Here is a 27,458-nt window from a genome sequence, read left to right on the forward strand (position 1 = left end):
ATTAATGACCATGTAATTAACATGGTCCATCAATGAAAGTTCAGCTGATTGGATGAAATTAGACCATTTTAAGCCTTAAGGGGCAGCTAATCCATATAGCTTCCAGGGCCTGCAGGGGGTCCCTGGATCCCATAAAGTGTTCAAAGCGAAAGTAATAAAAACCTTAGGGCTTTTAAACATACTCACTAGTGTAAATAATAATAATACTCTGTACAAATGATTTATACCTTAACTTCCCATATGGCTTTTTCCCTAGGCAGTATGCTATGTACCCTCATCCTGCCCTAGTGTGCCTTATATGTCTGGTTATTGATGTAACAATTGTAACCAAAAGTAAATATAAAAGCTTATTAAACTTTTATTTTATGGATGTCTAAATATTTAAAACATGAGATGATGTCAAAATACAGAGGGTTTAGCTGAACTGACAATGCATGGGAATTAGTGCTGTTTCTGGCAGTCTGGAAGGCATTTTTGGCAAAATAGTTCTTTGTTATATGCTACTTAGGCCAACCGATGAAGGTGTTCCACTTAGTTAGTACCACAATGATGGTCAGGGCCTTTTTTGAGAAATTCTAAGTGGGGGGGGTGGCCATTTCACAAAAGGGACCATCTAAGGAAAGGGCCACAATCAGTTGGCGAATATAGTGTACCAAGAAAATTTATGCCAAAATGCCCCCCAGGTGGTGACAGCCCGATATTCATTAGGTTCTATATCCATGAGGTTCATTGTTCATAAGGTTCGCTAGTCATAATGAGCCAAAAGGTTCATTGTTCATAAGGTTTGTTATTCATAATGAAAAAAAAGGTTCGTTGTTCACAATTGGTAAAAGGGTTCGATATACATAATGATTAAAAAAGGCTCGTTATTCATAATAGGACGAAGGGTTCGATATTCGTAATAGAGCAAAGGGTTCGTAATCCATAATAGATATATATAGATTCATAATGGAACAAAGGGTCCGTTATTCATAATAGGCATAGCCGAAAAGGTTCAGTATCATTCACAATGAGGAAAAGGACCCCCTTTAGGAAACGTACAAGTTTATGCCGTTAATATGTCGAAAATGTAGGTTTTGCTGCAGGGGGTATAGGGTGAAGCATGGTCTTGATAGTGTGTGGCTCATATTCTCTGCAAAATTATGCATCCGCCCACCATCTGGTGGTGCCCCCCATAGGACAGTTGTGCCCCCTGTGTCCCCCCTCTATGAATAAAAAGTATGTTGAGGCCAGTGGTTGAACACTACAGGCGTCTGCGAAAATAGAGGACGTCTTTTGCACTTGTATGACGCACTTCTCTCCTATTATGAATAACGAATCTTTTTTCACATCACGGATTTCGAACCCTTTGTTCAATTATGAATATCGGACCCTTTCTCCTTTTATGAATAACGAACCTTTTTTTCCCATTTTGAATAACGGACCCTTCGCTCCATTATGAATATCAGACCTTTCTTTCCATTATGAATAACGAAACCTTTTGTCTATTATGGATTAAGAACCCTTTGTCCCATTATGAATAACAAACCTTTTTGCCCATTATGAATATCGAACCTTTGTTTCCATTATGAATACTGGACCTTATGAATTATGATCCCTTTTTATTTTGAATAACGAACTTTATTTCCATCATGAATAGCGAACCTTTTTGTAAAAATAATGCTTGTTATGAATAACGAACCTTATGAACAATGAACCTTATGAATAGCGGACCTTATGGATATAGGGCAGACCCCCTCCCCCCCCCCCCCCCCCCCCCCAGGTTGCCTGTAATGGTGTTACATGGTACTTCCCAGGCATTGCAAATTGCATCAAAACTTTTATTGAGATGACATGTTTTATGAGAATTTTTGGGATTTTAGAAAGCTCCTAGATGAAATGTGGTTCAATATTCATAGGATATTCCTTAGTACTATGGTTGTGTGTGGGGAGGGGTGTCCTCTGAGAAATTTTTGGATTTTAGAAACCTAGATGAAATATGGTGCAATATTTATAGGATATTCCCTAGTACTATGGTTGTGTGGAGAGGTATGTCCTTTGAGAAATTTTTGGATTTTAGAAACCTAGATGAAATATGGTGCAATATTTATAGGATATTCCCTAGTACTATGGTTGTGTGTGGAGATTGATGTCCTTTGAGAAATTTTTTGATTTTAGAAACCTAGATGAACTATGGTGCAATATTTATAGGTAATTTCCCAGTATTTGTTGTGTGGAGAAAAGTTGGGGGAGGGGTGCAAGGGGATTAAGGGGTGTCCATCTCCCTCTTTGAGAATTTTTGGATTTTAGAAAGCTCCTAGATGAGATATGGTGCAATAAAATAGGTTATAAGACAGTACTGGTTAGGTGTAGGAAACGTGGGGAGGAGTATAAGGGGAGGGATTCCCCTTTAGCACCCCATTTTGAAAATGTTATTTACTAGTACACTATGGTTGTGTGTGGAGAGGGGTGTCTATTGAGAAATTTTTGGATTTTAGAAACCTCCTTGTATTTTGGTGCAATATGTATATGTTATTTCCCAGGCCAGTAGTACTTGTTTATTTGAAAATGCCGACTCAATTTAAAAAAAAAACATCAACTTACAATACTCGCATTTTTATAGTAGTAGTAAAAGCATGCTAGGCGGCCTAATAATTTTTTTGTTGCGAAACTGAAGGTGGCACTGGAGTGTCATAGTATCATACCGATCTGGAGGTCGATGAGGTTTAGTCATTGTTATGGCAACAACGAAATATTAAAGTTTGCTATGGCATTCTGATGGTAGACATAGCTTATAAATGCCATAAGATGTCATGTGTAAATTAATTCTTAGGTTTGTGTTATCTTTTAAATTTTCTTTTAAATGCCGAAATAGGGACCTTTATTGGGGGTGGGGCCAAATGAGCTGACTGGGGGTCATGTAGGGGACTGGGGGGCCCTGATGATGGTCCCTTTTGTTAATATCTGAGTTTGTGGTGCATGGTAACTGGTTGTTTCCAAACCCCACCAGCTGTCATTGGCACAGGACCTCTTGCAGGAAAGCCCAACTTTAGTATTTTCTTCGTCTGCACTATACCCAGCAAATAATTTATCCAGTATCCCTTCTCATTTTGCTACACAATCTGGTCAAATTACTACACCAATGGAAAAATTGTGTAGCAGTTTTTTGCATGCATAACCCTAGTGTTTTCAACGATTTTAAGCTAAAGAAATGAAAAACCTCAGAACTGCTACGCAAAATTTGAGCACTAAATTATTCCCTGGTACCCCCATTCTCCATGCTCTAAATATCAAAGCTGTAGTCTGGACCTGAGTCCCGACTCGGGTCCACTTTTGCTGGACTGGGACTCGGGGGGCCTTGGACTCAGCAGTCCACTAAATGAAATGCAAGTACTCAGTTATAATTAATTAATTGTAACAATAATGTTATATCTGCACATCCCACATCAGCACTATAGTAAGCCTATCAGTTCTTCACCAAAGGTAAATATAAGGATCTGCATCCATTTATATTAGTACTGTTAATGAGGTTACATCTCTATGTTCTGACATCTCTATGTTCCGACGTCTCTATGTTCCGACAATTTTTTTGGACTCTAATTTTTAATCCCAAATTTTTCGGACTTAAACTTTTTTTGGACCCAAATTTTTGACCAACTTTTTTCGGACCAAAACAAACTCATAACAAACTTTGGGCCCTTCTTTTTCGTGAAAAAAATTGTGGTGCGTCCAAAAAATTGTGTCCCCCAAAAAAAGGTAGGTCAGAAAAAATGTTGGTCCAAAAAAATTGAGTCCCCCAAAAAAAATTGGGTCCCCAAAAATTTGGGGCCCAAAAAATTAAGTCCCCCCAAAAATTTGGTCCTAAAAATGGGGGACCAAAAAGATTGAGTCTCCCAAAAAAAATTGGGTCAGAAAAAATTTTGGTCAAAAAAAATTAAGGAGTCCAAACAAATTGTCGGAACATAGAGACGTCGGAACATAGAGACGTCGGAACATAGGGATGTCACCATTAATGAGGATAAAATGAACATGCTATGAATTTATCTATGTTTTTCTAGCTCTGCACAGGTTCACTACACTCTTTTACAAATTAATCACTATATACAATTGCTACCATGCAGTACCAGTTAATCTCTTTAAAAATAGGCCTCTGATTCCACTTTAGTCATATATGTACTGTAGTTAACAGAAAATAATAGCAAGGAACTGAAAAGTCTGTATAGGCCCCAAAGTAAAGCACTATAATTGCTAGAAGTTTCCAAAGAGTACATTCCTGGAGGTCTTTACTTGCCAAATTGTTCTCAGATATTTGAAATGAACACATAAGAAGACTGAATGTCCCAGTGAGGTACATTTCCTCCAAGGTGGTAATAAAACAGTTTAAGAATTTTGATCAAATGTGACCATATTTGAATATCTGGCATATTTGGGGCCAATACAGCATAACATTAAGAATTTAGAAGATTGGGTTCTGAGAAGATTCTGTGCATCCCAAATGAACACTATAGTAAGCCTATCATTTCTTTGTCATAGGTATATGGATCTGTTTTCAGTGATATAAGTTGGGAAAAGTAAAACATTTCAACAAATATTTTCAAATTATTACACGTCTTAATTCTTTCAAATATTTTAGGCACCATAATACACGATTGTTTGCTTTGAATTTATCTACAGTAAAATCTAGCACTGTACACTATTTAACAAATTATACACTAAACACTTGCTAACATGCAGTACTAGTTAGTTTATCTCTTTAAATATAGGCTCTCACTTCAGTTTTATTGTTGACAGAAAGTTAGCCAGAACTTAAGAAGCTTAGCAGATTAGTTGTCTGTGAGCCACACTAAATTCAGTAGGGCTAACAGTGGGTTCTTTGTTATGCCTGAATAGTTTAGGACAGGCAATCAATGTACCTATCCATAGGAGCCAGATGAACCTGTAACAATGGAACTTGAACTAGTAAATGGTTGTGATTTACCAGGCTACTTAAAGGTAGTCTGTATAGTCCCCAAATTATAGCACTCTACTTACTGTAGGATGATCAATGTAGTAGTAATGTTGCTTTAAATGTTGCCTTTATTGCATAGGCATACAGGACCATTTCAGTTTGGGGGGGGGCAAAAATTTTTGTGCCCGAAAGTTCCTGTGACACTATCTCAGCGGAGCGCCACCATCGGTTGGCAAGTAGCGCACAAGAAAATTTTTGGCAAAAAATGCCTCTCAGATTGCCGGAAATGGCACTTTTGAGGCCTTGCAAGTTACATCTAAACATTCTTCATTTTATATTTTATCTCACGTTTTAGAAATTTACACTTCCCCAAAAATTTGGTAAATTAGAAGAATAAAAAATTGTAACATGACTTTGTAGGGGAAAAATAGGACAGTATATTTTTTAAGCTCCTACTTAGTTACCGTATTTATTATTTTAACACAGTACTCAGCTACCTCGAGAAAAAACATTCATTGCTCAACAACACGTAGGCAGGATAATGTCGCTGTGTCGGGTGAGACTGAAATTTGTCTAACAAAAAGTATAAAATATAACAAAGAATATGATAATCCTGTACTTCTAGGCTTGTAGGCACCCCCCCCCACCATCCATGAAAAAGAAAATGTTTCTTATATACACTCATGTCGGGGATGTCCTGGTGGGTATACAGTTGGCTAGTTAGAAAAAAATTTGATCGTGCAAAAAGTGTGGTAGCCCAGATGAGCTGCGCTTACGGTGGTGTTACACGGAAATATTCGGGCATCATGATGCTAAATAAAGAAAATCATGGAAATGTCGGGCAAAAATTTGAAAAAGATTCGGGCAAGCTACTGCATAATTATATATATATATAGTGTGTTCAAAGTATCTCTTTCGAGATCCGGCTTTAGGAATCACAAATGATTTTCGAGTTGGTTAGCATCATGTTTGATCTCTAGAGTAAGGCAAAATATGTCTCCAAAAACAGAACTAGTATTGTTCGATACAGGTGACAAACGCCTACAGTGGAATTACGATCTTCCTTACCGGTTTCGAACCTCTGGACATACAATCAGCGTCCATAGCCTAGTGGTTAGGGTGTCCGCGTACAGAGCGGGAGGCCCGTGGTTCGAATCCCGGTGGAGGCTGAAAGTTTTTTCACTGTTCTTTATTTTCCAACTCATTACGATTTTCATTTATATATATATATATATATATATATATATATATATATATGTATATATATATAGCAATTTACAGCAATTTTGTCAGATTTTCCTTTATTTTAATGTACAGACATACTAATTCCTTTCGACAAAGTTAAGTCTGTGGGCTAAGATGGGGTGAAATCAACCCGCCTTTTGGAGTTGGTGAGGGTGACATTTGTTATAGTAGTGTCTGCACGATTTGAATAATGCACTTATTTTCCAGCATTCTTGTCTGGAACACAACTTTTTTTTTGTGGTCTGAAAGGGGAAGGGTACACCCGCCACAACACCCCCTAAATCAGACACTAAATACAGATCAAATAGTTGAAATATGCTCTTGGTTTTTTTTTTTTTTTGGGGGGGGGGGGGAATACTGCCTTTTCACCTATGATGTAAATCAAATTAAACTTCCAGATTTTGTAAATATTCCTTGATTTCAACCAAATAATCTTTATACTGGCATATGTTACCAATTGTAGGTTTAAAAAGAAACAATATGAGTACTTAATTATTGGTTGCAATAGTACAATGTGAGCTACTATAGAAATCTAACCCATAGGATACATATATATTTAAGGAAATGAAAACAATTGCACAAGGAAAGTATGCATTCGTAACACAAAAACAGCTGAAGCAGGGGAGGGGGGCAGCTTCAATAATATAATTGAGTGGTCAAGCCTCCCCCCCCAATAAACTTCTTTGATTAACCAATTATATACCTGGCATATCTATAACTATTTGAAAAGGCTTCAGAAATTAGAAGAATGTTCCTATTAACGATATCTAATATGCCAAAGGGTCCCCAATAATTTTTTGTTCCACCTCTGCTGTAACACCATATATTATGGGACCAAGCAGATAACTGGGTTGCAGTTGCATTAACTATAGCAGGTCTTATTTTTTACATGAATAAAACATGGGAATAGAGCAATTTGGTGAAAGTGGAGGACCAACTATGGTCACATAACAGGATGTGGGCAAGGTTGTACAGTAATACAGACATAAGACAAAGAGGGTCAATGTATTGTCTTATGAATTAAAACATTTCCAGCAAAAGGCAGGAGAAACTCCTCCCACAAGATTCTCATCTATATCAGTATGTTTATTAGGCCAGGGATGCCTACCCATAATTTTTACTTAGGTGCTATAGTAAAAAAAAATCAAAATGTTTTAAACTTAACAAAAACAAGAGCATCATTGTGTTTCAGTCACTTCCTTGCCTAGCAACTTTGGACCGCTTGTCACTAAAAAAGATGAAGCAATTAAGAAAGGCAAGCCATAATGGACATTGAAGGCTCTTTTGAATTACATAGAATATCTCCTCTCATAAATATAATCATTAAATATTTATTTTTGTAATAATTATGTTTATATGTTTATCATCTCAGTTCATGGGTAAAAGACACTGGGTAGGGGCTCTTTGTAGGGGTCTGACAACCCCTTCCCGACCAGCAATTTTGTCAGATATTTATTTTTTTTAACGTACAGACATACTACCTTCTTTTGACAAAATTTGGTCTATGGGCTAGAAGGGGTGAAATCAACCCGCCTTTTGGGGTTGGGTGAGGGTGACCTTTGTGGGGGTCTAACAACCCCTTCCCGACCAGGAATTTTGCCAGTTTTACACTTTTTGTAATGTACATCCATACTACTTCCTTTTGACAAAGTTTGGTCCATGGGCTAGATGGGATGAAATCAACCCTACTGGGGGTGACTTAGTGGGGGTCTGACAACCCCTTCCCGACCAGGAATTTTGTCAGTTTTGCACTTTTTGTAATGTACATCCATACAACTACCTTTTGACAAAGTTTGGTATTGCAAAAGTTTGGTCCATGGGCTAGATGGGGTGAAATCAACCCAACTGGGGGTGACCTAGTTGGGGGTCTGACAACCCCTTCCCGACCAGGAATTTTGTCAGATGGGGTGAAATTGGCCCGCCCAGGGTTTTTTTTCAGGGGGTCTGGGGTCCGAACCCGACCACTGGGGTTGAGCTGACAATTTTTTTGTGAATGACCTAGATGGTCTAAGTAACTTTAAGGGGTCAAACCTTCTGGGCTAAATGGGGTGAAATCACATGGGACAGGCTCCCAGACTAAAACAATCCAAGCATGTTTCTCTGTGTATACAAGCTGGGTGTCTACCTCATTGAAAGATGGATTCCAGCTATGTGGGCATGTACTGTACTGTGCTTCTCTGTGCTGTGAAGGGGGGAGGGGGAAGGGAGGGGGAAACAGAATGTTTGATTGTCACAAGGCAAAACCTTTCACTAAAAGGGTGGTATATCCATGGGCATCCGCAGAAAGCTTGCATGGCAGGGGCAAACACATTTCCAAGGTTGAATAAAAAATGTTTTGACTTATGCTAGCGACATAATGTCATTATCACATTGAGTGTCAAAGGCGCAAAGCCCTTGCGTGGGGACTGGGGGTCCTCCCTGAGAATTTTTTTATAAATTAGATTGCTTCTGTGGCAATTTCCAATGCCAAAATCTTTGTGTTCCAGGATTTTTAAGTAAACAATATGCCTTTGATTAAAGTTAAATATCAGATCACAACATTTGTGGTACCTTTTGTTTGATTTTGTGGGGGAAGGGGAGGGGGAAGGGGAATTCCCAAGATGCATTTCCCAAAATGCATTTACCAATATTCAAATGATTAGCAATAAGTGGGAAAAATCAGCCCTTGATGCCAAAAATAGCACCATGTTGCATCTATGCTTCTTAAACATGAAAGAGATTATTCTAAAGGAATACAGACCTTGAAAGTGTCTTCTACAACCTATATTGTTAGAACTAGGTGAGCATAACATGTGTAATTGTCATAACCCCAAAATTTCTGTCTTGTTCCAGGCGGAATACCAATTAAGCCTAATTTTAATTATATCTTTTCAAATAAATGAAAAGGCATGTATACAAATAAGGGTCAAGAGACCAGGCAGAAGCTCTCATAAAAGGTTAAGTCTATATAGATGATGCTAGGGGCTCAGCGGGCGGTGGACCCTACTGATGCATTTTTCATATATAGTCAAGCGGGGTAAAAAAAACAATTTACCTAAAGTTTGCTCTAAAAATTGATGAGTAAGAGGTACTGTTTCGGTTCCAATGTTCAAGTGTGTGGAGTAGGATTCTCTTAAAGAGAATCTAAAAAAAATTCTCTTTGCATCTAACAAAAATTCTCCGCTTCCTGTATAGTCATGGTTTATTTGGTTTTAATTCCATCATTGCAACTTACACTTATCTAGCGTCATACTTTCATTGTGTCACATTTTGTACTTCTCATTCGACTGCCAAGTATTGCTGACGAAGGTCCCACAACTACCTTTTGACAAAGTTTGGTATTGCAAAAGTTTGGTCCATGGGCTAGATGGGGTGAAATCAACCCGACTGGGGGTGACCTAGTGGGGGGTCTGACAACCCCTTCCAGACCAGGAATTTTGTCAGTTTTGCCTTTTTTGTAATGTACAGCCATACTACTTCCTTCTGACAAAGTTTGGTCCATGGGGTAGATGGGGTGAAATCAACCCGACTGGGGTGACTTAGTGGGGGGTCTGACAACCCCTTCCCGACCAGGAATTTTGTCAGTTTTGCCTTTTTTGTAATGTACAGCCATACTACTTCCTTCTGACAAAGTTTGGTCCATGGGCTAGATGGGGTGAAATCAACCCGCCTTTTGGGGGGTGGGTCAGGGTAAACTTTGTGGGGGTCTGACATCACTTTCCCGACCAACAAGTTTGTCAGTTTTTCCATTTTTGTAACATACTACCATGCTACTTCCTTTTGCCAAAGTTTGGTCCATGGGCTAGATGGGGTGAAATCAACCCGACTGGGGGTGACTTAGTGGGGGGTCTGACAACCCCTTCCCGACCAGGAATTTTGTCAGTTTTGCCTTTTTTGTAATGTACAACCATACTACTTCCTTCTGACAAAGTTTGGTCCATGGGCTAGATGGGGTGAAATTAACCCGCCCGGGGGTCTTTTTCAGGGGGTCTGGGGTCCGAACTCGACCACTGGGGTTGAGCTGACAATTTTTTTGTGAATGACCTAGATGGTCTAAGTAACTTTAAGGGGTCAAACCTTCTGGGCTAAATGGGGTGAAATCATATGGGACAGGCTCTTGGCCTATTTGGGTTTAATTGTTATTTCAAAATTTCATCAATGTGAAGGTGTGACATTGCAAAGAAATAAAAGACAATTTGGTTTCCTTGTGAGGTTATTTTACAATAAAATGCATAATTGGACTTAACTTACAGAAAATATTTATCATTACAGGCCTTACACGTAGTTTGTGTCAGTGAAGTTACTTGGTGCATTCAAACTATCCATGGGAAAGGCAATTCTAGGATGAACAGGAAATTTTCCCATGTGGTAGTTATTATGTAGACAACAGTATACTCCCATCTTATAAGGAAGAAACCATGGAAATAGTGCACTTGTTTTCTTTGCAACTTCGAAAGGAATGTATCAGATTTCATTTATAAACATGCCTTACAGCCAGATTGAACTCTCATGAATTCACTGTGTATAGTCATTACAAGAAGACCATAGGCCTATGTGAGAGCTGGATGGGATCATATGTCTTGCTACTGGGAACAGTCACTAGAGAAGAGGAATGCATATGGTATCACTACAAGCATGTACTGTAGCCCATTTGCACAGTGATAAAGCTTATGCATTTGGAAAGAGTCTGCATAGAGAAAATTCATGCTCTGTCCAGGGAGTTGTTATGGACAACTCCCTGGTTAGACCAGGGAGTTCCATAACAATTAACTCCCTGGTTAGACATTGCAAAGTGTGTGCAAGGTGGGGTGCAAGGGAGGGGAGCATGTAATTGATTAAATGCCAAAGAAAGTGCCTCGATATATATTGCCAATTAAACGTTGCATTTTCTGATGTCCCACTTCTTATATCTCATAAGTAATCTAATTCAAGCCATCAAGGCTTTTTTTAGCTCAAGTTGTATTTGGGTCACCAACGGTATGAGGATGGCCAGATTTAAGGGGAAAAGTGCCTCCATGTGCCTCCCCCCTCTCTCCCCCACCCCTCATTGCCACTGACCATATGCACATGACCATTTTTGAATTGTACTGAATTCAGTTCTCCTTTAGTCATTTACAGTGGTCACACTAGCCCAGTGGTGTGTGCAAAGTTGTGTGGGGGAGAGGAGCTGTGGGGCCTTGGCCCCTACCTCCACGGTCAGTATAGGGAAAACTTCAGTTGGGTTAAATCAAGTCTATTGCCTTCAACTAGCCACACCACAGGAGCAAATATAATACGAATCTGGTTCTGTCTGTTGCAGCGTTTTTCTGAAAACAATTGATAACAATTGATAACCATTTGGCCAATACAAAAGTTACTATATTATATTGTTACCCTGTACGTTTACATTTAATCATTTATCTTGTTTGCCAACTAAACATCTATAATATGGGAAGGTGTGATGGTGGAGGGGGGGGGGAGAATTGGATAACAGGGGAGGGAGCAGGGGAAGGGAAGAAGGGGTGGGCAATTGCATTTTCACAAAACTAGAGTTTTGTTTTTCCGATTCATTTTATGCAGACAGCATAATTTCTGTTTCAAACACATGGTTAAATCTGGAAAATAAGCTATGGGCACCCCTCTCCCCAGAACCCTCCCCTCTTTCAGACATTAATCCCCTGATGCTCTGTGCAGCTTTATGTGTGATCCATAGAAAACAGCATGCATTGTGCTACACTTAGGTACTTGTAGGTACTTGTTAAGTGAGAAGATTCAAATTCGGCCTCTCCACTTTCTGAACCCACTGCTGAATGTCATCAAGTGATCCAAATAATTCACGAATCTACACAAAATCTATCAATATGAATTATTCCTTAACAATTACCAGCATGAATCTAATCATTGATAGTACCTTTTTGACATTTTGAGTCTATAGCTAGTTTTCCTCAGGCTTGTTGAAAACAATTCTCCTCTCCTTATGACCCTCCCCATTTAGTAGGCCAGCTGGGGCAGGTCTCACCCATCATGCCCAGGGGCCATGAGGCAAGTGCCCATGCAAACATTTCACTAGTGAATAAAATGCTTCATTTTCCTGTTGTGATGCCAATGAAGAATAAGATTGACGAATTAAAAATGATGATAAAAAAACCTTAATTCTTAAAACTTGAATCTAAATATGACACATTTGCTAGACATTACGAATGCATATCTTCCATTAGTAACTAAATTGACTGAAAACCCAATTTTTCCTACTCTATAAGCATGTTATGATTTGTAATTGTCTAAGGTTAACTTTCTAGCTAGGCTGACTCCTACTGGCTCATGCTCAACTGAGTGTGTCTTAATTTAACCACATGCTAGAGTAAAAAAATTCTTACTATCATACTAAATGCATAAATTCAGCCATTACATCTTAAGAGCAAAAATAGTAGTGTTTCACTAAAATGTCACCAAAAAAAAATTGTGTAAAAGTAAGTTGGCCTGAGGTTTCAATCCTAGCATGATCTTCTTCAAAGGCTAAATGACAAGAAACAGCATGAAGGTAAAAACAGACCTCCATGATAACAGTAACGGAAGGGACTAAAACACGCACAGAATACAGACAGGTTAATGAGCATGGTGAACACAAAGAGAAAGATGTAAGGGAATTAGTAAACAAGGGATGGAGAGAAGAAAGAAAGAAACCAACAGGGGAAGAGGAGAGGTAGGAGATAAACAGTGGAGGGACAAAGAGAGGATTAAGGGAAGGGAGTAGGGAATAAACCGGAGAAGGTCAAAGACAGAAAGGTGTGGAGAAAAAAGGGTGGAAGAGAGCTATGAGAAGAGGAGTGAATGGGGGGGGGGAGGAAAGGGGAGAAGGGGGATACTTATGTTATGACAGTTGCATTGTTTTATTACTGAAACATTTAGGAAAACAAATTATATATGAGCGAGAACAATTTTCATTTTTTATTAGTATGGACTTCATTTTATAGAAGTACAGATGCCCAGTAACATTATTTTGAATGGTGTCATTTCTATAGATAGAATTTTATATTTAAAGGCAAAGGTTTCTATGTCACAAGCACAATATGGTCCTTTAAGAACGGCCATGTGCTGAAAGAGGACCCTTGCATTACAAAGTAAAGTTTATGATCAAAGTAAAGATTATAATGTGTCTTTTGAAAATGATAAGATTTGACTTTGCCAACTCGTGACATTGAATTTTGGAATAGGAATTCTCTGGTAGTTTGGGCTGTTACACTATATCAACAGGGGTTCTGTTAACTTCAACACAGTTTAATTCAAAAGCGATTCCCTTTTTTCCTATATTCTGGTTCTTAATCCCCCAAAATTGTTCAGGCCATTTAACAAGCTGTAACCATTTCCTGTTTGTCCCCCTTGACCAACAAAGAGCTTAATTGAAGATGTGCTGGACCCAACTTTAAGCAGTAAAGCAATTGCAGTAGCCTGTGTCTGTCAGCCTATGGAAGTATTTCAGGGTAATATCTATAGTCAGCCCACAGTGTAGTTTGTGGATTGATTGATTGACAATGCTCGTTGTTCATTGGTTGAAACTGAGCATGTCAGATCAGGGCCGTCTTAACGCATGGGCCCACTGAGCCCTGGCCCAGGGCCCTGCGATGTCAGGGGCCCCGCAATAGTAGTAACCCCATGTCTTAATCTGAGAGGAAAACTTATTGAATAGGCCATTATGCCTGATTGAATTCGATACTTGACATCTTGTGACGAGAGTTGGTGAAACACTTGAGAGTTTGACATTAAATATTCGAATCTGAGTTGGCAACCCTGGAATATACAATGCCCCGAAGGCTTACAACACCAGACAACTCGGGTCCGCGGTCCGAGCACCAGTCATTTTTTTCAATGCAATTCTCACCCAGGAGAATATATCCGGTAAATTGCCCTCCGAATTGTCCTATGCATGATGGTTACAAATTGTAATGGGGAATGTTCATTTTCAAGGTTAAAACTAATCAAGAATAATCTCCGGAACAGAATGGGGCAACGGCGACTTAATAGGCTCTCTCTCATGTGCATAGAAGTGACATCCTCAAAGAGATTGACTTTCAGCCAATCATACAACAGTCAGGCGCGGCGGAAAGGAAAATTATTGGGGGGGCAAATGTGTGGAGACTATCTAAGCGGAGCGCCACCATCGGTTGGCGCGGAGCGTACAAGAAAATTTTGGGTTTTTCAAACCCCCAGATGGCCGGAAACGGCACTTTCCGAGTGTTTTATGCTGCGAATACCTAGCCCTAAAATATGGGTCTCAAGCCTGCAATTTCTCAGATTGCACGTAAAAATCTGTAAAAGCATTGTAATTTGTATATTCGATGGTGTTTTAAGAGAGTAGCTATTACTCGTAGTGTACTCGCAAAGACGTTTTTGAGTGTAGTAAATTACTACCTGCAATTAAATGCAATAATTTAATAAATGTCATAAGAAAAAACTGAAAGCATTTGTTAATGTCAACAAATGGGTAATTCCAAAACCATGTGCAGTTGCCAACAAATTTCTATGAACCAAGCACTGTCACGAATGCATGTACCCTATACAGTACAGGTGAAATGCTAATATTGTGTTTTTGTTATCACACTTAAGGCACTTTAGAAGGATATACCCTACGAAAGATACATCTCCAATTAGAAGGAAATGTCCCTGAAGGATATATCCATGGGAAATGTTCTACCATTAGAAGGCATCCTTCAGAGGATGTTGGAGAACTGGCTGAAATGAGGCAAGTCATTGGCCTAAGACGAAGTTGTTTTGTGCTTACCGGTACTCACACTCACTGCTTCCACTTTTCACGGGGAGTGAAGACGCGGTTGGGGTGACAATGTGGTCTATAGCCAGGGGACGGTCCGAGGGTCCCCCCAGCATTTACTAAACTTATTACACCTATATATATAGTATACGTGTGCATCGGACAGATCGACAAGTATGCATTGAAAAATGGGCAGATGCACGTTTCAGAGCCTTGGTAAATATAGGGGGGGGGCTTATCATGCATTTGCCCCCTCAAATTTTTCATTGGGGGGCTGAGCTCCCCCAAGCCCCCCCCCCCCCCCGGTTCCGCCGCCACTGACAACAGTTTACGATCAAGAAATGCCGCAAGTTCCGTTAGTTTCCCCAGTTGAAAGACTCAACACAAGGGTGTTACAAATGGTGAGTCCAGTATTGTTAGGGAAGGGATGGAGGGCAACTGGAAGATTACTCTTCTATAATGTATTTCAGCTTTTAGATATATCACGTATGTTATTCAGCTCAAGTTTTATGCTTTATGCGCGACATAGTGAGGGGTGGTAAATGCAGGTATGTCTATGCTTGAGCGATTGTCAAGGATGTCAATTTTTCACGCAACTTTTTTCGAAGTCACTTGATTGAGGGGCCCCGCTCCATTGCATTGGTGATCTCTTAAGAGTATTTTTTTTTGTACTTTCAATTGTCATTATCCAGTAAATATAGTTAATTATAAAAATGTTGAAAAATAAATATTAAAACCTTGTACAACATGACTTTTGACAACAATATCTTTAATACGTTTTAAAAAGAAAAAAAGTACATAATCACTGCCAGTAATACTGGCAAGCTAGCTAATCAGGAAATGTAGGATCTGAAAGATATTGCAGGTCATTTTTTGTCTAATCAACATGAATTATTGTCTGGCAGATCGTCAATTAAGAATATTGTCAAAGACTTATGGTATTTCCTCCCCACCACCAGGTGCCCCTTATTGACAACCACTTAGCCCCTTCAAGTATTTTAGAAAATTCGTAATTTGTTTCGAATGTACTACATTGGTGTTTTCCTGCATATTTATTACCCTTCTTTTGTGGATGTGATTTCAAGTCTCAGCTAGACACCTTATTGGTTGTTGGGATTGATGGAGTGTGTACATCAATAGCCTGTGCTGTCTTAAGTAAATTTTTCGTGTGAAACATGTCCTTTATTACAGGTTTTTATATATCATAACAATGAAACTAAAACTTCAGTTGTTACTGAAATCACAAAAAATGTATGCACGTTGGTGACCCATATTTGGCTTTCACCACTTCTCAGCAATATCGTACCTTTGATATTCCGCTCTAAATCTGCTTAACATGCCATTTGTCACAAATATTTGAGTGTTATTCCTAATATAACAGCATTTGGCAATTTTCGAAAGTACAAATTTGAAAGACAAGAGGGGGCGTCGGCGAACTGCTAGGTACTTGAGAGCACGAAAGGATTTGTAGTTGGGAGCAAACTGGTTGGGGACAAACTGGTAGTGGGACAAAATGACCTGTTACCTTTTCAAAACTGCCAAAATGTTGATGAATTAAAACATAGTATAGAAACTTAGAGCTCTTAAATGCATTTTTATATATTTTGATCATTACTTCAAGAAAATGTAACAGTATCTTCCGTCCCACACTAAAACTACAATTTCTTCTCACATTTACTGTGCAAATAATGTTTGTATACAGTTAATTGTCACTTGTATATTCCCAGATAGTACATGCTGAGTCTCAATAGTCATTACTTTGTTTTGAGGTACCGATCTTGTTAGGTCTGTAAACAATATCTCTACATTTGACAAATTTCACCATGATGTCTTTGTTTGTATTTCAACAAAACTCACAATTTAATTTGAAGCAAAGCCCTGCAAAAGATTTTGAAGCTGCAAAAAATTACCTTTTACATAAAGCCAACAGTTTCTGACAGAGAACTGCAATATCAATGTACCTTGAATGTAGGGAGCTACCAAGTTTCTAAACCAGCCTCTTACTGTTAACCTCAAAATAACAAATTAAATGAACTAATCATTCAAATTAACTTATTTATTAATAAAAAAAGTTGATGTGAGTCTTAACTACTCTGGATCACGTTAGTTTGTACCTTTATTTGACAGGCATTATTGAATATTTTTTCAATGATGTGTCTTTCTCAAAATGTTTTACAGTATTTCTTTAAATCACAAAATTATTTAATAAATATTCACTTTGAGAGCATCACATATCATATGCTAAAAGGAAAAAAAAATCATACAAATCATATTTTAGAGTTCTTCTATTTACTTTCTACCTATTATTAAAATAAACAGTTAATTATTTACTTATGGGACATAATCCAGCCGTTTCATTCTGAGAATATTTCTGATAATTAAATGACCATCTATATCACAGTAGTACCTAATTTAAATTGGTGTGTGGTATGACTGTGACTTTGTGTACTTGACATAGGAATACACTGTATGCCCCCCTCCTACAGTAGTCTCATTTTATTCACAACAAATGGGCACTTTATGAATAAACCATTTACTTTTTTGGGGGGTCATGTTGGGGGGGGGGGGGGTTTCTTTTAGTTTTGACTTCAAAGGTTTGTTAACTGCCAGGTACATTGTATTACTGTAGCGCTTCCATGGTATTAGCACATACAGTCTGCTTTATAGATAGTCAAGTTATCTGATTAAAATGTGAAACTCTCAGTACAGTCTAAAGAAGAGAAGTTTATTTCACTGGTAGCATTGCATCAGACCTTAAATGTTTTGGTTCCTTGTATATCATATTTATTAACGGGGTCACAGCCTCACAGGGTCAAATGTGTGAATATGCAAATTGTAGAACTGCAAATTTAAGTTAGATTTTAACAGGTACATTACATGATGGTTATATTAAACTTGGTATCATGCATATTACTATTACAGAACTTGAGAAACCACAGTGGTTATTAACCTTTAACACACGGCTAAGTACCGTTGTCTTTGAGATATTGCTGCTCTTGTTGTTTTATCTTATTTATTTTTTGAGTTAGTCATAAACTAACTTTTTTGTCAAGTTTTGCATTTCCACGGTAACTCACATTAATTTTTGATGTTTTTCGTCTTCTCTTTGTACCATATATTTTACTAACACAACATTACTTCTTCTATAGTAGTTACCACAATGCTGACGGCATACCTAAGTAAAAAAAAAAAAAAAATCAAAAATTTGCTTCATGTAGATTGTATAGGGGAAATTGAGTCGGTAACTCACGTACATATCTGAAAGCGCCAAAACTGGTAAACAAATTTTACTTAAAAAGTGTCCTCATACTAAGTGAACTCTAAGACAAGTGAAATTTGGTAGTTATACCTTACCTACTATAGTAAACATATAGGTTGCCAAAAAATTCCTATATCATTGTCCAGTTGCATAAAAATGATGCAAGACACGGTAACTCACGTTACAATTTGTCCACGCATAACAGTTAATAAAAAATAAGTTGCTGACACAATTCAATCTTACTAATTTTTATGTAACAGTTTCAAGCTTTAATAAAATTACTTCTTGTGTTCACTTTGTAACACAGTGTAACTGTTATTAACTTATTTGCAGTTTCATATTATGTAGGAATCACTACAGTGCTCCATATCATTCAACAGTAGAGCCAATGAACACTGGAGGAAATGGCCAAAACAATTGACATCAATGATAAAGTTTGTTAAATTGCAAGTGGCGAGGTTAAATAGGCCCTGTGATAGTATTGAGGAATATTTCATGTTGGATGTATCTATATGGTTATGGGTTACTATGTCTAACACTGTCTAACAGCATTAGCAGCCCCCGTTTCTTATATCTGGCCTAGCTTAATGTACCAAAATCAAAATTCCTTTTAGCATACGAAAGGGTTAAATTGTAAGACATTAACACGCATATTAACTAGTGTTTGCAGGGGTATCCGGGTACCCACTCGTCGTGATACTACCCGGTTCCTAACTTAGTACCTGAATCCTATGCAAAGTGTGACATTTTTTTTGCATACCGATGGTTATGCAAGATTTTCCCATTGACTTAGTGTGGTGTTAGGCTACCATGTGGTCAAAGATAATAGCAATAATATAAGTATTCCATAGATATCTTATAACTGTGTCACAATTTCAGCAAATAAACAGATTGTTAGGCTAGATTACCCAATTGACTTAGTGAGGTGTTAGGCTACCATGTGGAAGAAATTGAAAGAATTTTCACAATTATTATTTTTTCATTCATTTATTTCATAAATGGAAAGACTGACATTTACCAGATGTTATTAATGGATTATAGACGGGATAACTAAAAAATAGTAATAATCGCAAGTGGTTTTTAACTAATTGTTATTCCAAATACGATCAAACTGCGGGAATCACGCAATCACGCGGCTAATGCGAACCCTGGGCCTGCATATTAGATAGTAGTGGTAAAAACTGTTTAAGAGCTAAATTGGATATTTATATGGGAGAGCAAACATAAGCAGCGACGGCAGTGCGATGTTAGTAGTGATGTTAATTTATTAACAAGTTAATGAAAGAAACAAGCAAATAGAAATTGTTGAGGAAGGTTTTATATAGGTCTAATCTTACACCTATTTGAACATGAAAACATTGTCAGTGGAGAATATAATTCATTTAGTATAGCATCCAATATGTAGTTTCTTGAAAATCGCGATACACAAGGGTAATTTTTTTGCCGGAGACTCGATGGGTAATGGCTCTCGGGTACCCGGTTCCTGATTTTTGGACCCTTGTAAACACTAATATTAACAATGATTATTAAACAGTGAAAACCACCAATTCAAATTTGAGTTCTCAAATCTTGACTCTGATAAAAACTAACTGAACTTCAATAACATATTTACAGTTTTAAGCCATAATTCATTGGAATGAATTATTGTCCATTTCTCAACAACTCCGTAGAAAACTTGAAATGGTCACGGTTGTTCACTACTTTTGGTTTTTAAGTTTTACTTTTGAGTTATACCTTGGTAGCATAATTGTCTACTACACTGACATTATAAGCATGATACTACTGTATGGTAACTCACGTAACATGGTAACTCACGTTACCATTTGCATCACCTATACCCGACTTAAACATAGTGGGGTGCATAACATTTCTTTACTTGTTTCACATTTGAGATGATGAGTAGAAACCAAAATCCAATTATGAGATTTTTAATAGTGTCATATTTGATGTATGGGGAAAAAATAATAATTTCAATAACTCATGTTACATCAGCTACAGTACATAGAGGTTTGAATAAAGCAAAAAATATATTATTTTTGATTATATATTCAAAAGGTTGGTAGTGATATCTGAAGTTAGTGCACTATGTAAGCAATAAATAAACAAATCAGTTGAGTATTACCATTTAATTTCTTAGGAGAACAAAAACAAATCTGTTAATAATTTGTGCACAAAATTTGCATTACAGCATCCTTTCACTTCATATGCAAATTTCTAAAATTCAATCAATATTTAGGAAGGTATCATATTGATTCCACAAACTTGGATATGTTTACAACAACATTTAACCAATGACAAAATGTGATTGCAGATTTTATATTTTGAGCCCATGTCCACTTTTTCATGGAAATGCCCATTGGACATTTCTGTAATTTTAGATGAAGTGGCATTTCTTACATTATTTCAGTACTTCTCACTTAAAAGATGAGCTAGCTACTTGGAACTACATGGAGCCAGTATTGGGTGACGTATGTATAGGTTTATTTCAGGTTAGGATGTCTAAAACATCATTTTGCTTCTGCTTTTAACTGCTTTCAAAGTCACTGCATGTGTTTTCATGATGTTATATGTTTTGTGATGTTATCTCATTTTGTGTAGTTTCATAAAAGGATCACCCCACACCAGGACTGCGTCCATCATGTTGAACTAAAGTGCGATAAGGAAGGCTTTGAAGTGAGGTACAAGTGTTTGCCCTGGGGGAGCACCAAGCTCAATGGCTTGCTGAGCACTTGGGCCATTCTATGGCTGTTCACCATCAACATTATAGGCTTCCAAGCAGCACCCTAGAAAAGGCAAAAGTAGCAAAACTACTCATGGCAGTCGACTCGGGCAAGTCTTCAAATTTTGTTGGGAGGACCTTAGACGAGATCTCGTTGGACGAAATAGGTATGTTTACAGAAGTTAAAACTGCAATGAGATGGCTGGGCTGTATAAATAAATCACCGCACGTAGGAGAGCAGAACTACTGCACAACTATCTTATATGTGTAGATTTTGACTCACAGATGAAACGCACCAAAACAAAAAATGAAATAAAAGTGACATCATGCAAAAGTCTGCTGACAATGCTGGGGCATTTTGTACTACAGATCTTTGAAGATGACACCACCTATTTAAGAATGTATTTCTGATACTAGTCTTTACCTTGGGTCATTAGTTTTAAAGACATATCCTTCATTCTCTAGATTCAAGTCACTAAACTGCAATATAGATGGTAGCTGCAGGTTGAATTTGTTGTTTGTGTGGAAAATGTATATATAAAAAAAAAAGCATGTTCATAGGTGCATCTTAAGTTTGCCTAACATTTATGTTTGGATCAATTACTGTTGATGTACTACTGGATTCAAAGTTTGCTAATATGAAAGCTGGGTAAATGTTAAAGAATGAGGGCAGTGAACCAATTAGTCTACTAAGTATGACATACTTAACAACTCTTATTAGTTAGGGTCTTCCAAATCTTGTATAAAACAATCCTTACATTTTATGAGAAATCATGTTACTTTCTGAGTGTTATGTAGGTTGCTGAGCTAATTTCATATAAAAAATTTTCCTCTACAGAACTTACTCAGGTCTTGGAGGAGGAAGGTGAAACAATTGAGCAGAATGAAAAGATGGATAAAATGACTTCAGGTGAGAAATGTCACTTGTTGTGGCTTTGATCTAAAGACCTACTTCATTGAATGAATCAAAGTTTTGATGTGTATTAGTTTTATGTGTGCTGCTGTAAATGTAATGCATAATTTTATTTCTGTTTTACAGAAATTCCTGAACATTCTGAACAGATGTGTAATAGAGCTAAGGATGCTCAGCCAAGTACCTCAAAAACAGAAAGGAAACCAAAAAAACACTTCCGGTAAGAAATGTTAGTTGTGGCTTTGATGTATATTGAGTGATGAAGGCTACTGAGTAGACAGATGGACTGTCTGCATACTTTGTATGTTTATGGATTTCTTTCTCACCTGGTGATGGAGAAAAAATGAGAATAACTAACTAACTTTCCAAATGCTCATCTTGGAAACACAAATTGAGAAGCACTAGCACAGCCTAGTTTCATAACAAAATGCTTAAACTTGAGGCATAAAATTTGCTATGGTTGGTGATAGTCGATTGAAACAAACTTATTTTAAGTACATTTATTTTTCTATATCTGTCCTGCTTTTTGAAGAGTGGTTAGCTCCTTTGCAGCAAACTTTAAGCAGCTTTTTGCATTTTGTCACCATTTTCCACCCTTGTGACATGTCCATCAAGTTTTCTACATGTATCAATCACAAAAAAGCAAACTAAGATATTCAGCAATTCTTTTTCAGAAAATTTCTTTGAGACAATGTTGAAAGTTCTAACTTTTTTCCTTTAATTTCACCATTTGAAGTTAGATTTCTTCTTTTGTATGACGTTTGGCATTGTGAGGTCAATGAGGTTGTGAAAATCATACAAAAGGATGCAGAAAGTTGCAAACTTCTATTACCTAAATATTGATATATTTCTTGTTTTCAAGTATTATATAGATACTGCATACTTACTAAGACATGTCCTTGTTAAGTTTAAATTGTTATCTTGTCCTTTGATAAGAGAATAGTCTAACATATGCGTCCTAGCCACTTCATGTGTTGTTTCTGACAGGAATGTGTCATAAACTATGAATTCCACCTTCTGAAATTGATGAGTATACAGTATGAAAATATTAATATCTCAAAGAGTCAAGGAATTTGTTTTGGTATGTTGCATGACTGATAGAAGTTATCCATTTATGTTTTTTGCAATGCCACAAAAATTTTCGACCTTGAGTCACTGTCTAATTTTGAATATAACAATTATATTGATAAATGAAGTGACTTAGTTTTCCTGTATTTTTGCATTTCTCTCTTTAAAAGGCATTCCAAGAAAGTGGCCAGAAGAAGACAAGGATATTTTAACTAAACACTTCAAGAAATACATCAAGAGAGGGACCCTTCCTGGAAAGGATAAGATTTTAGTATGCATGGAAAATTATCCAGCCAATTTTTCAGGAAGGACCTGGAAAAACATTAAGGATTGCATTAGAAACATTTCGTCATCATTAAAACTGCCAAGCATTTAGACGCCACATTTTTTTATTTTTTGGCTTTGTGTAGATGCCAAAGTATAAGTATTTTCCTAGAGTGGCAATGGTTTATTAGAGAATACTGAGTACACTTTTTGAGTACAATATCTGCTATCTTTCTGCTACATTTTTTCTGTTGAGAAAATAATCCAGAATTGTGTCTGAGTGTTTGTGGAGGGGGGGGGGGGGGGCGGGGACATTGGGGACAAGTATTATACAAAATTGGGGACAAGCATTATTACAAAATGACAAAAGTCCAGCGTATTTTCATAAAGTGGCAATGCCAGCTGCACTGGCATTATTAGAGAATACTGAGTACAGAGAATATACAGTTATGCATTAAGCATATACACATTCCACCATATTTGTACAAAATGACAAAATCCAGAGTAATTTCCTAGATTGGCAATGCCAGCTTCTCTGGCATTATTATAGAATACACAGTAAGGTTTTTTACTGAGTACACTTTCTGTTCCATATTTTGCTGCAGAAAAAAGTCCAAAAGTGTGTCTAATCTGAAGTATGTACCTAGACTGGCTATGCCAGCTTCACTTATAAAAAACACAAGCATTATAGGAGAATATACAGTTTAATGCATTAGGCATATATACACATTCCACCATCGTTTTACAAAATGACAAAAGTCCAGCATATTTTCATAAAGTGGCAATGCCAGCTGCACTGGCATTATTAGAGAATACTGAGTGCACATTCTGAGTACACTTTCTGCTACAATTTTTTGTTCAGAAAAAAAGTCCAGAAGTGTGTCTGATAGATTGATAAATTATTAGAGAATACACAGTTAGGTATTCACTGAGTACACTTTCTGCTGCACTTTTGTTTTTGCAGGGAAAAAATGGCCAGAATTGTATCTGATAGCAGGTTGTGGGGAGTGGGGGTGGGGGGGGGCATGAGCATTATATAGAACAATACACAGTTGTGCATTTGGTTTTGAAACAACTTTGTTTTTCATGGCTGCACTGCATTGATGTCAAATGGGGTGCCTTTGCCTACCTCAGTATTTGAGACAGTGGTCAGATGCTGGGGTATACACTGTAGTCCGTAGGACGGGGACATTAAATGGCCGTCCCGGTAGCAGGAATGGGAGCAAAATCACACACCTGCCTCGTTATCCTTTGAACACTTATCGTAAAGAGAAGGCTTGAAATAAGCCGGTGTTCATCCACGATCTAACATGTATATATGGCCTCAAATAAGCTAATGTCAGGCTTCTTCATCTTTGGGTCTCTAAACTAAACTATTTAACATAAACAAGAGCATATACGCTTTCCATTATTTTTGTACTAATGACAAAGTCTAAAGTATTTTCCTGGAGTGGCAATGCTAGCTGCATTGGCATTATTGGAGAATATAATTTTTTCAGAAACAAAGTCCAAAGGTGTATCTGATTGTGTGTGGGTGGGGGCACGATCATTATAGGAGAATATCCAGTAATGCATTCCATATGCATTCCATCATCATTGTGCATTGGCATTATTGGAGATTATAATTTATTTTTTTTCAGAAATAAAGTCCAAAAAGTGTATCTGATTGTGTGTTGGTGGGGGCACTAACGTTATAGGAGAATAAACAGTTATGCATTGAGCATATTCCACCATCTTTGTACAAAATGACAAAATTCCAAAGTATTTTCCTACAGTGACAATGCCAGCTGCACTACCATTATTGGAGAATATAATTTTTTTGGAAAAAAAGTCCAAAAGTGTATCTAATTGTGCGTAGGTGGGGGCACGATCATTATAGGAGAATATACAGTTATGCATTAAGCTTATTTGCATTCCACCATCATTGTGCATTGGCAATATTGGAGATTATAATTTTTTTTTTCTTCAGAAATAAATTCCAAAAGTGTATCTGATTGTGTGTAGGTGGGGGCACAAGCATTATAGGAGAATAAACAGTTATGCATTGAGCATATTCCACCATCTTTTTACAAAATGACAAAGTCCAGAGTATTTTCCTAGAGTGGCAATACCAGCTGCACTGGCAATAATGGAGAATGTAATTTTAATTTAGAAAAAAAGTCCAAAAGTGTATCTAATTGTGCGTAGGTGGGGGCACGAGCATTATAGGAGAATAAACAGTTATGCATTGAGCATATTCCACCATCTTTGTAACAAAATAACAAAGTATTTTCCTAGAGTGACAATGCCAGCTGCACTACCATTATTGGAGAATATAATTTTTTTGGAAAAAGTCCAAAAGTGTATCTAATTGTGTGTAGGTGGGGGCACGATGATTATAGGAGAATATACAGTAATGCATTAAGCTTATATGCATTCCATCATCATTGTGCATCGGCATTATTGGAGATTATAATTTTTTTTTCTTCAGAAATAAAGTCCAAAAGTGTATCTGATTGTGTGTAGGTGGGGGCACGAGCATTATAGGAGAATAAACAGTTATGCATTGAGCATATTCCACCATCTTTGTACAAAATGACAAAGTCCAGAGTATTTTCCTAGAGTGGCAATACCAGCTGCACTGGCAATAATGGAGAATATAATTTTAATTCAGAAAAAAGTCCAAAAGTGTATCTAATTGTGCGTAGGTGGGGGCACGATCATTATAGGAGAATATACAGTAATGCATTAAGCTTATATGCATTCCATCATCATTGTGCATTGGCATTATTGGAGATTAAAATTTTGCATTGAGCATATTCCACCATCTTTGTACAAAATGACAAAAATTCCAAAGTATTTTCCTAGAGTGGCAATGCCAGCTGCACTGGCATTATTGGAGAATATAATTTTTTGGTTTTAGAATAAAAGTCAAAAAGTGTATCTAATTGTGCGTAGGTGGGTGCACGAGCATTATAGGAGACTATACAGTTATGCATGAAGCATATGAGCATTCCACCATCTTTGTACAAATGATAAAGTCCAGAGTATTTTCCTAGAGTGGCAATGCCAACTGCATTGGCATTATTGGAGAATATAATTTTTTTTCTGAAAAAAATCCAAACGTGTATCTGATTGTGCGTAGGTGGGGGCACGATCATTATAGGAGAATATACAGTAATGCATTAAGCTTATATGCATTCCATCATCTTTGTACAAAATTCCAAAGTATTTTCATAGAGTAACAATGTCAGCTTCACTTGCATGATGCGAGAATAGACAGTTAAGTATTCACTGAGTACACTTTCTGCTACCATTTTTTTTTCCAGAAAAGATCAAAATCATGTCTGATACTGGGTGATGTGGTAGGGGAGGGGGGTGGGGGACACAAGCATTATAGAAAATACACAGTTCTGTATTGAACATAAGCATATATGCTTTCCATTATTTTTGTACAAAATAACAAAGTCCAAAGTAGTTTCCTAGAGTGACAATGCCAGCTTCACTTGCATTATCCGAGAATACACAGTTAGGTATTCACTGAGTACACTTTCTGCTACAATTTTTTTGCAGAAAAGATCAAAATCGTGTCTGATAATGGGTGATGTGGGGGTGAGGGGTGGGGGAAACGAGCATTATAGGAGAATACACAGTTCGGCATTGAACATAAGCATATGCTTTCCATTATTTTTGTACAAAATAACAAAGTACAGAGTATTTTCCTACATTGGCAATGCCAGCTTCACCTATAGAAAACACAGGTATTGCTGTATTTTGCTTCATTTTCCCCTGTAACACAAAGAGTACAATGTTTTTCACATTTGTTATTATGGTTATTATTAGTTATCACTTGTTTGTATTTGCTATTATCAGTTATTTTGGATTTTATTGAACATAATTGAATATATAATTGAAATATATTTAACATGTGTGCAAAGTAGTTACCACTTCTTTAATGCTTTGTTGTCATCTTTCTATCTCTCAAATGTGTTGAGCTGCTAAGCTATTAATGCTAATTCAAGATTCACTTTGCAACACTGTGTTTGCAACACTGTAAAAGTGTTTAATGTAACAAAGTTAACTGTTATTATTTCTATGTGGTTTTCTGAGTCTAAAACAATTTTGCAGCCGCTCCATTTCTGAACCTTTTATTCTGAAACTAGTACTATGTATTTATGATGAAGCAAAAAGAAGTTACTATTTGGAGTTGATAAATCTGTTCTTTTCTATGACTCTTACACGGTTTTAGGGATCAAATGGCCCAAATCGGGCTCAAACACAGTCTTCATGAACAATATGTGTAACTTCATTTCTATGGTTACTCAAACACATGTTTACCTGCTCGACTTCAGTTGCCCA

The 27,458-nt window shown here is 37.2% G+C and overlaps 2 protein-coding genes across 5 annotated transcripts in view; both read left to right on the forward strand.

Moving 5' to 3' along the window:
- LOC139981477 (uncharacterized) overlaps positions 1-27,039 on the forward strand; it is a 48,064-nt gene extending 21,025 nt beyond the window's left edge. Inside the window, exons 2-6 of one of the 2 annotated variants that reach the window (XR_011797861.1) lie at positions 20,755-21,042; positions 21,714-21,785; positions 21,915-22,008; positions 23,027-24,978; positions 25,125-27,039. Coding sequence is in view for 1 of the 2 variants with exons in the window: in XM_071993891.1 (XP_071849992.1) it covers positions 20,898-21,042; positions 21,714-21,785; positions 21,915-22,008; positions 23,027-23,072 (357 nt within the window). In the remaining variant the exon portion in view is untranslated. Of the gene's footprint in view, positions 1-20,754; positions 21,043-21,713; positions 21,786-21,914; positions 22,009-23,026 lie in introns of both variants that reach the window. The other variant, XM_071993891.1, reaches the window with a different exon arrangement.
- LOC139981488 (receptor-type tyrosine-protein phosphatase delta-like) overlaps positions 1-27,458 on the forward strand; it is a 234,767-nt gene that overhangs the window by 57,026 nt on the left and 150,283 nt on the right. The gene's annotated exons all lie outside the window — the stretch shown is intronic.

This window comes from Apostichopus japonicus, chromosome 2 (genome assembly GCF_037975245.1).
Source record: "Apostichopus japonicus isolate 1M-3 chromosome 2, ASM3797524v1, whole genome shotgun sequence".
NCBI lineage: Eukaryota > Metazoa > Echinodermata > Holothuroidea > Aspidochirotida > Stichopodidae > Apostichopus > Apostichopus japonicus.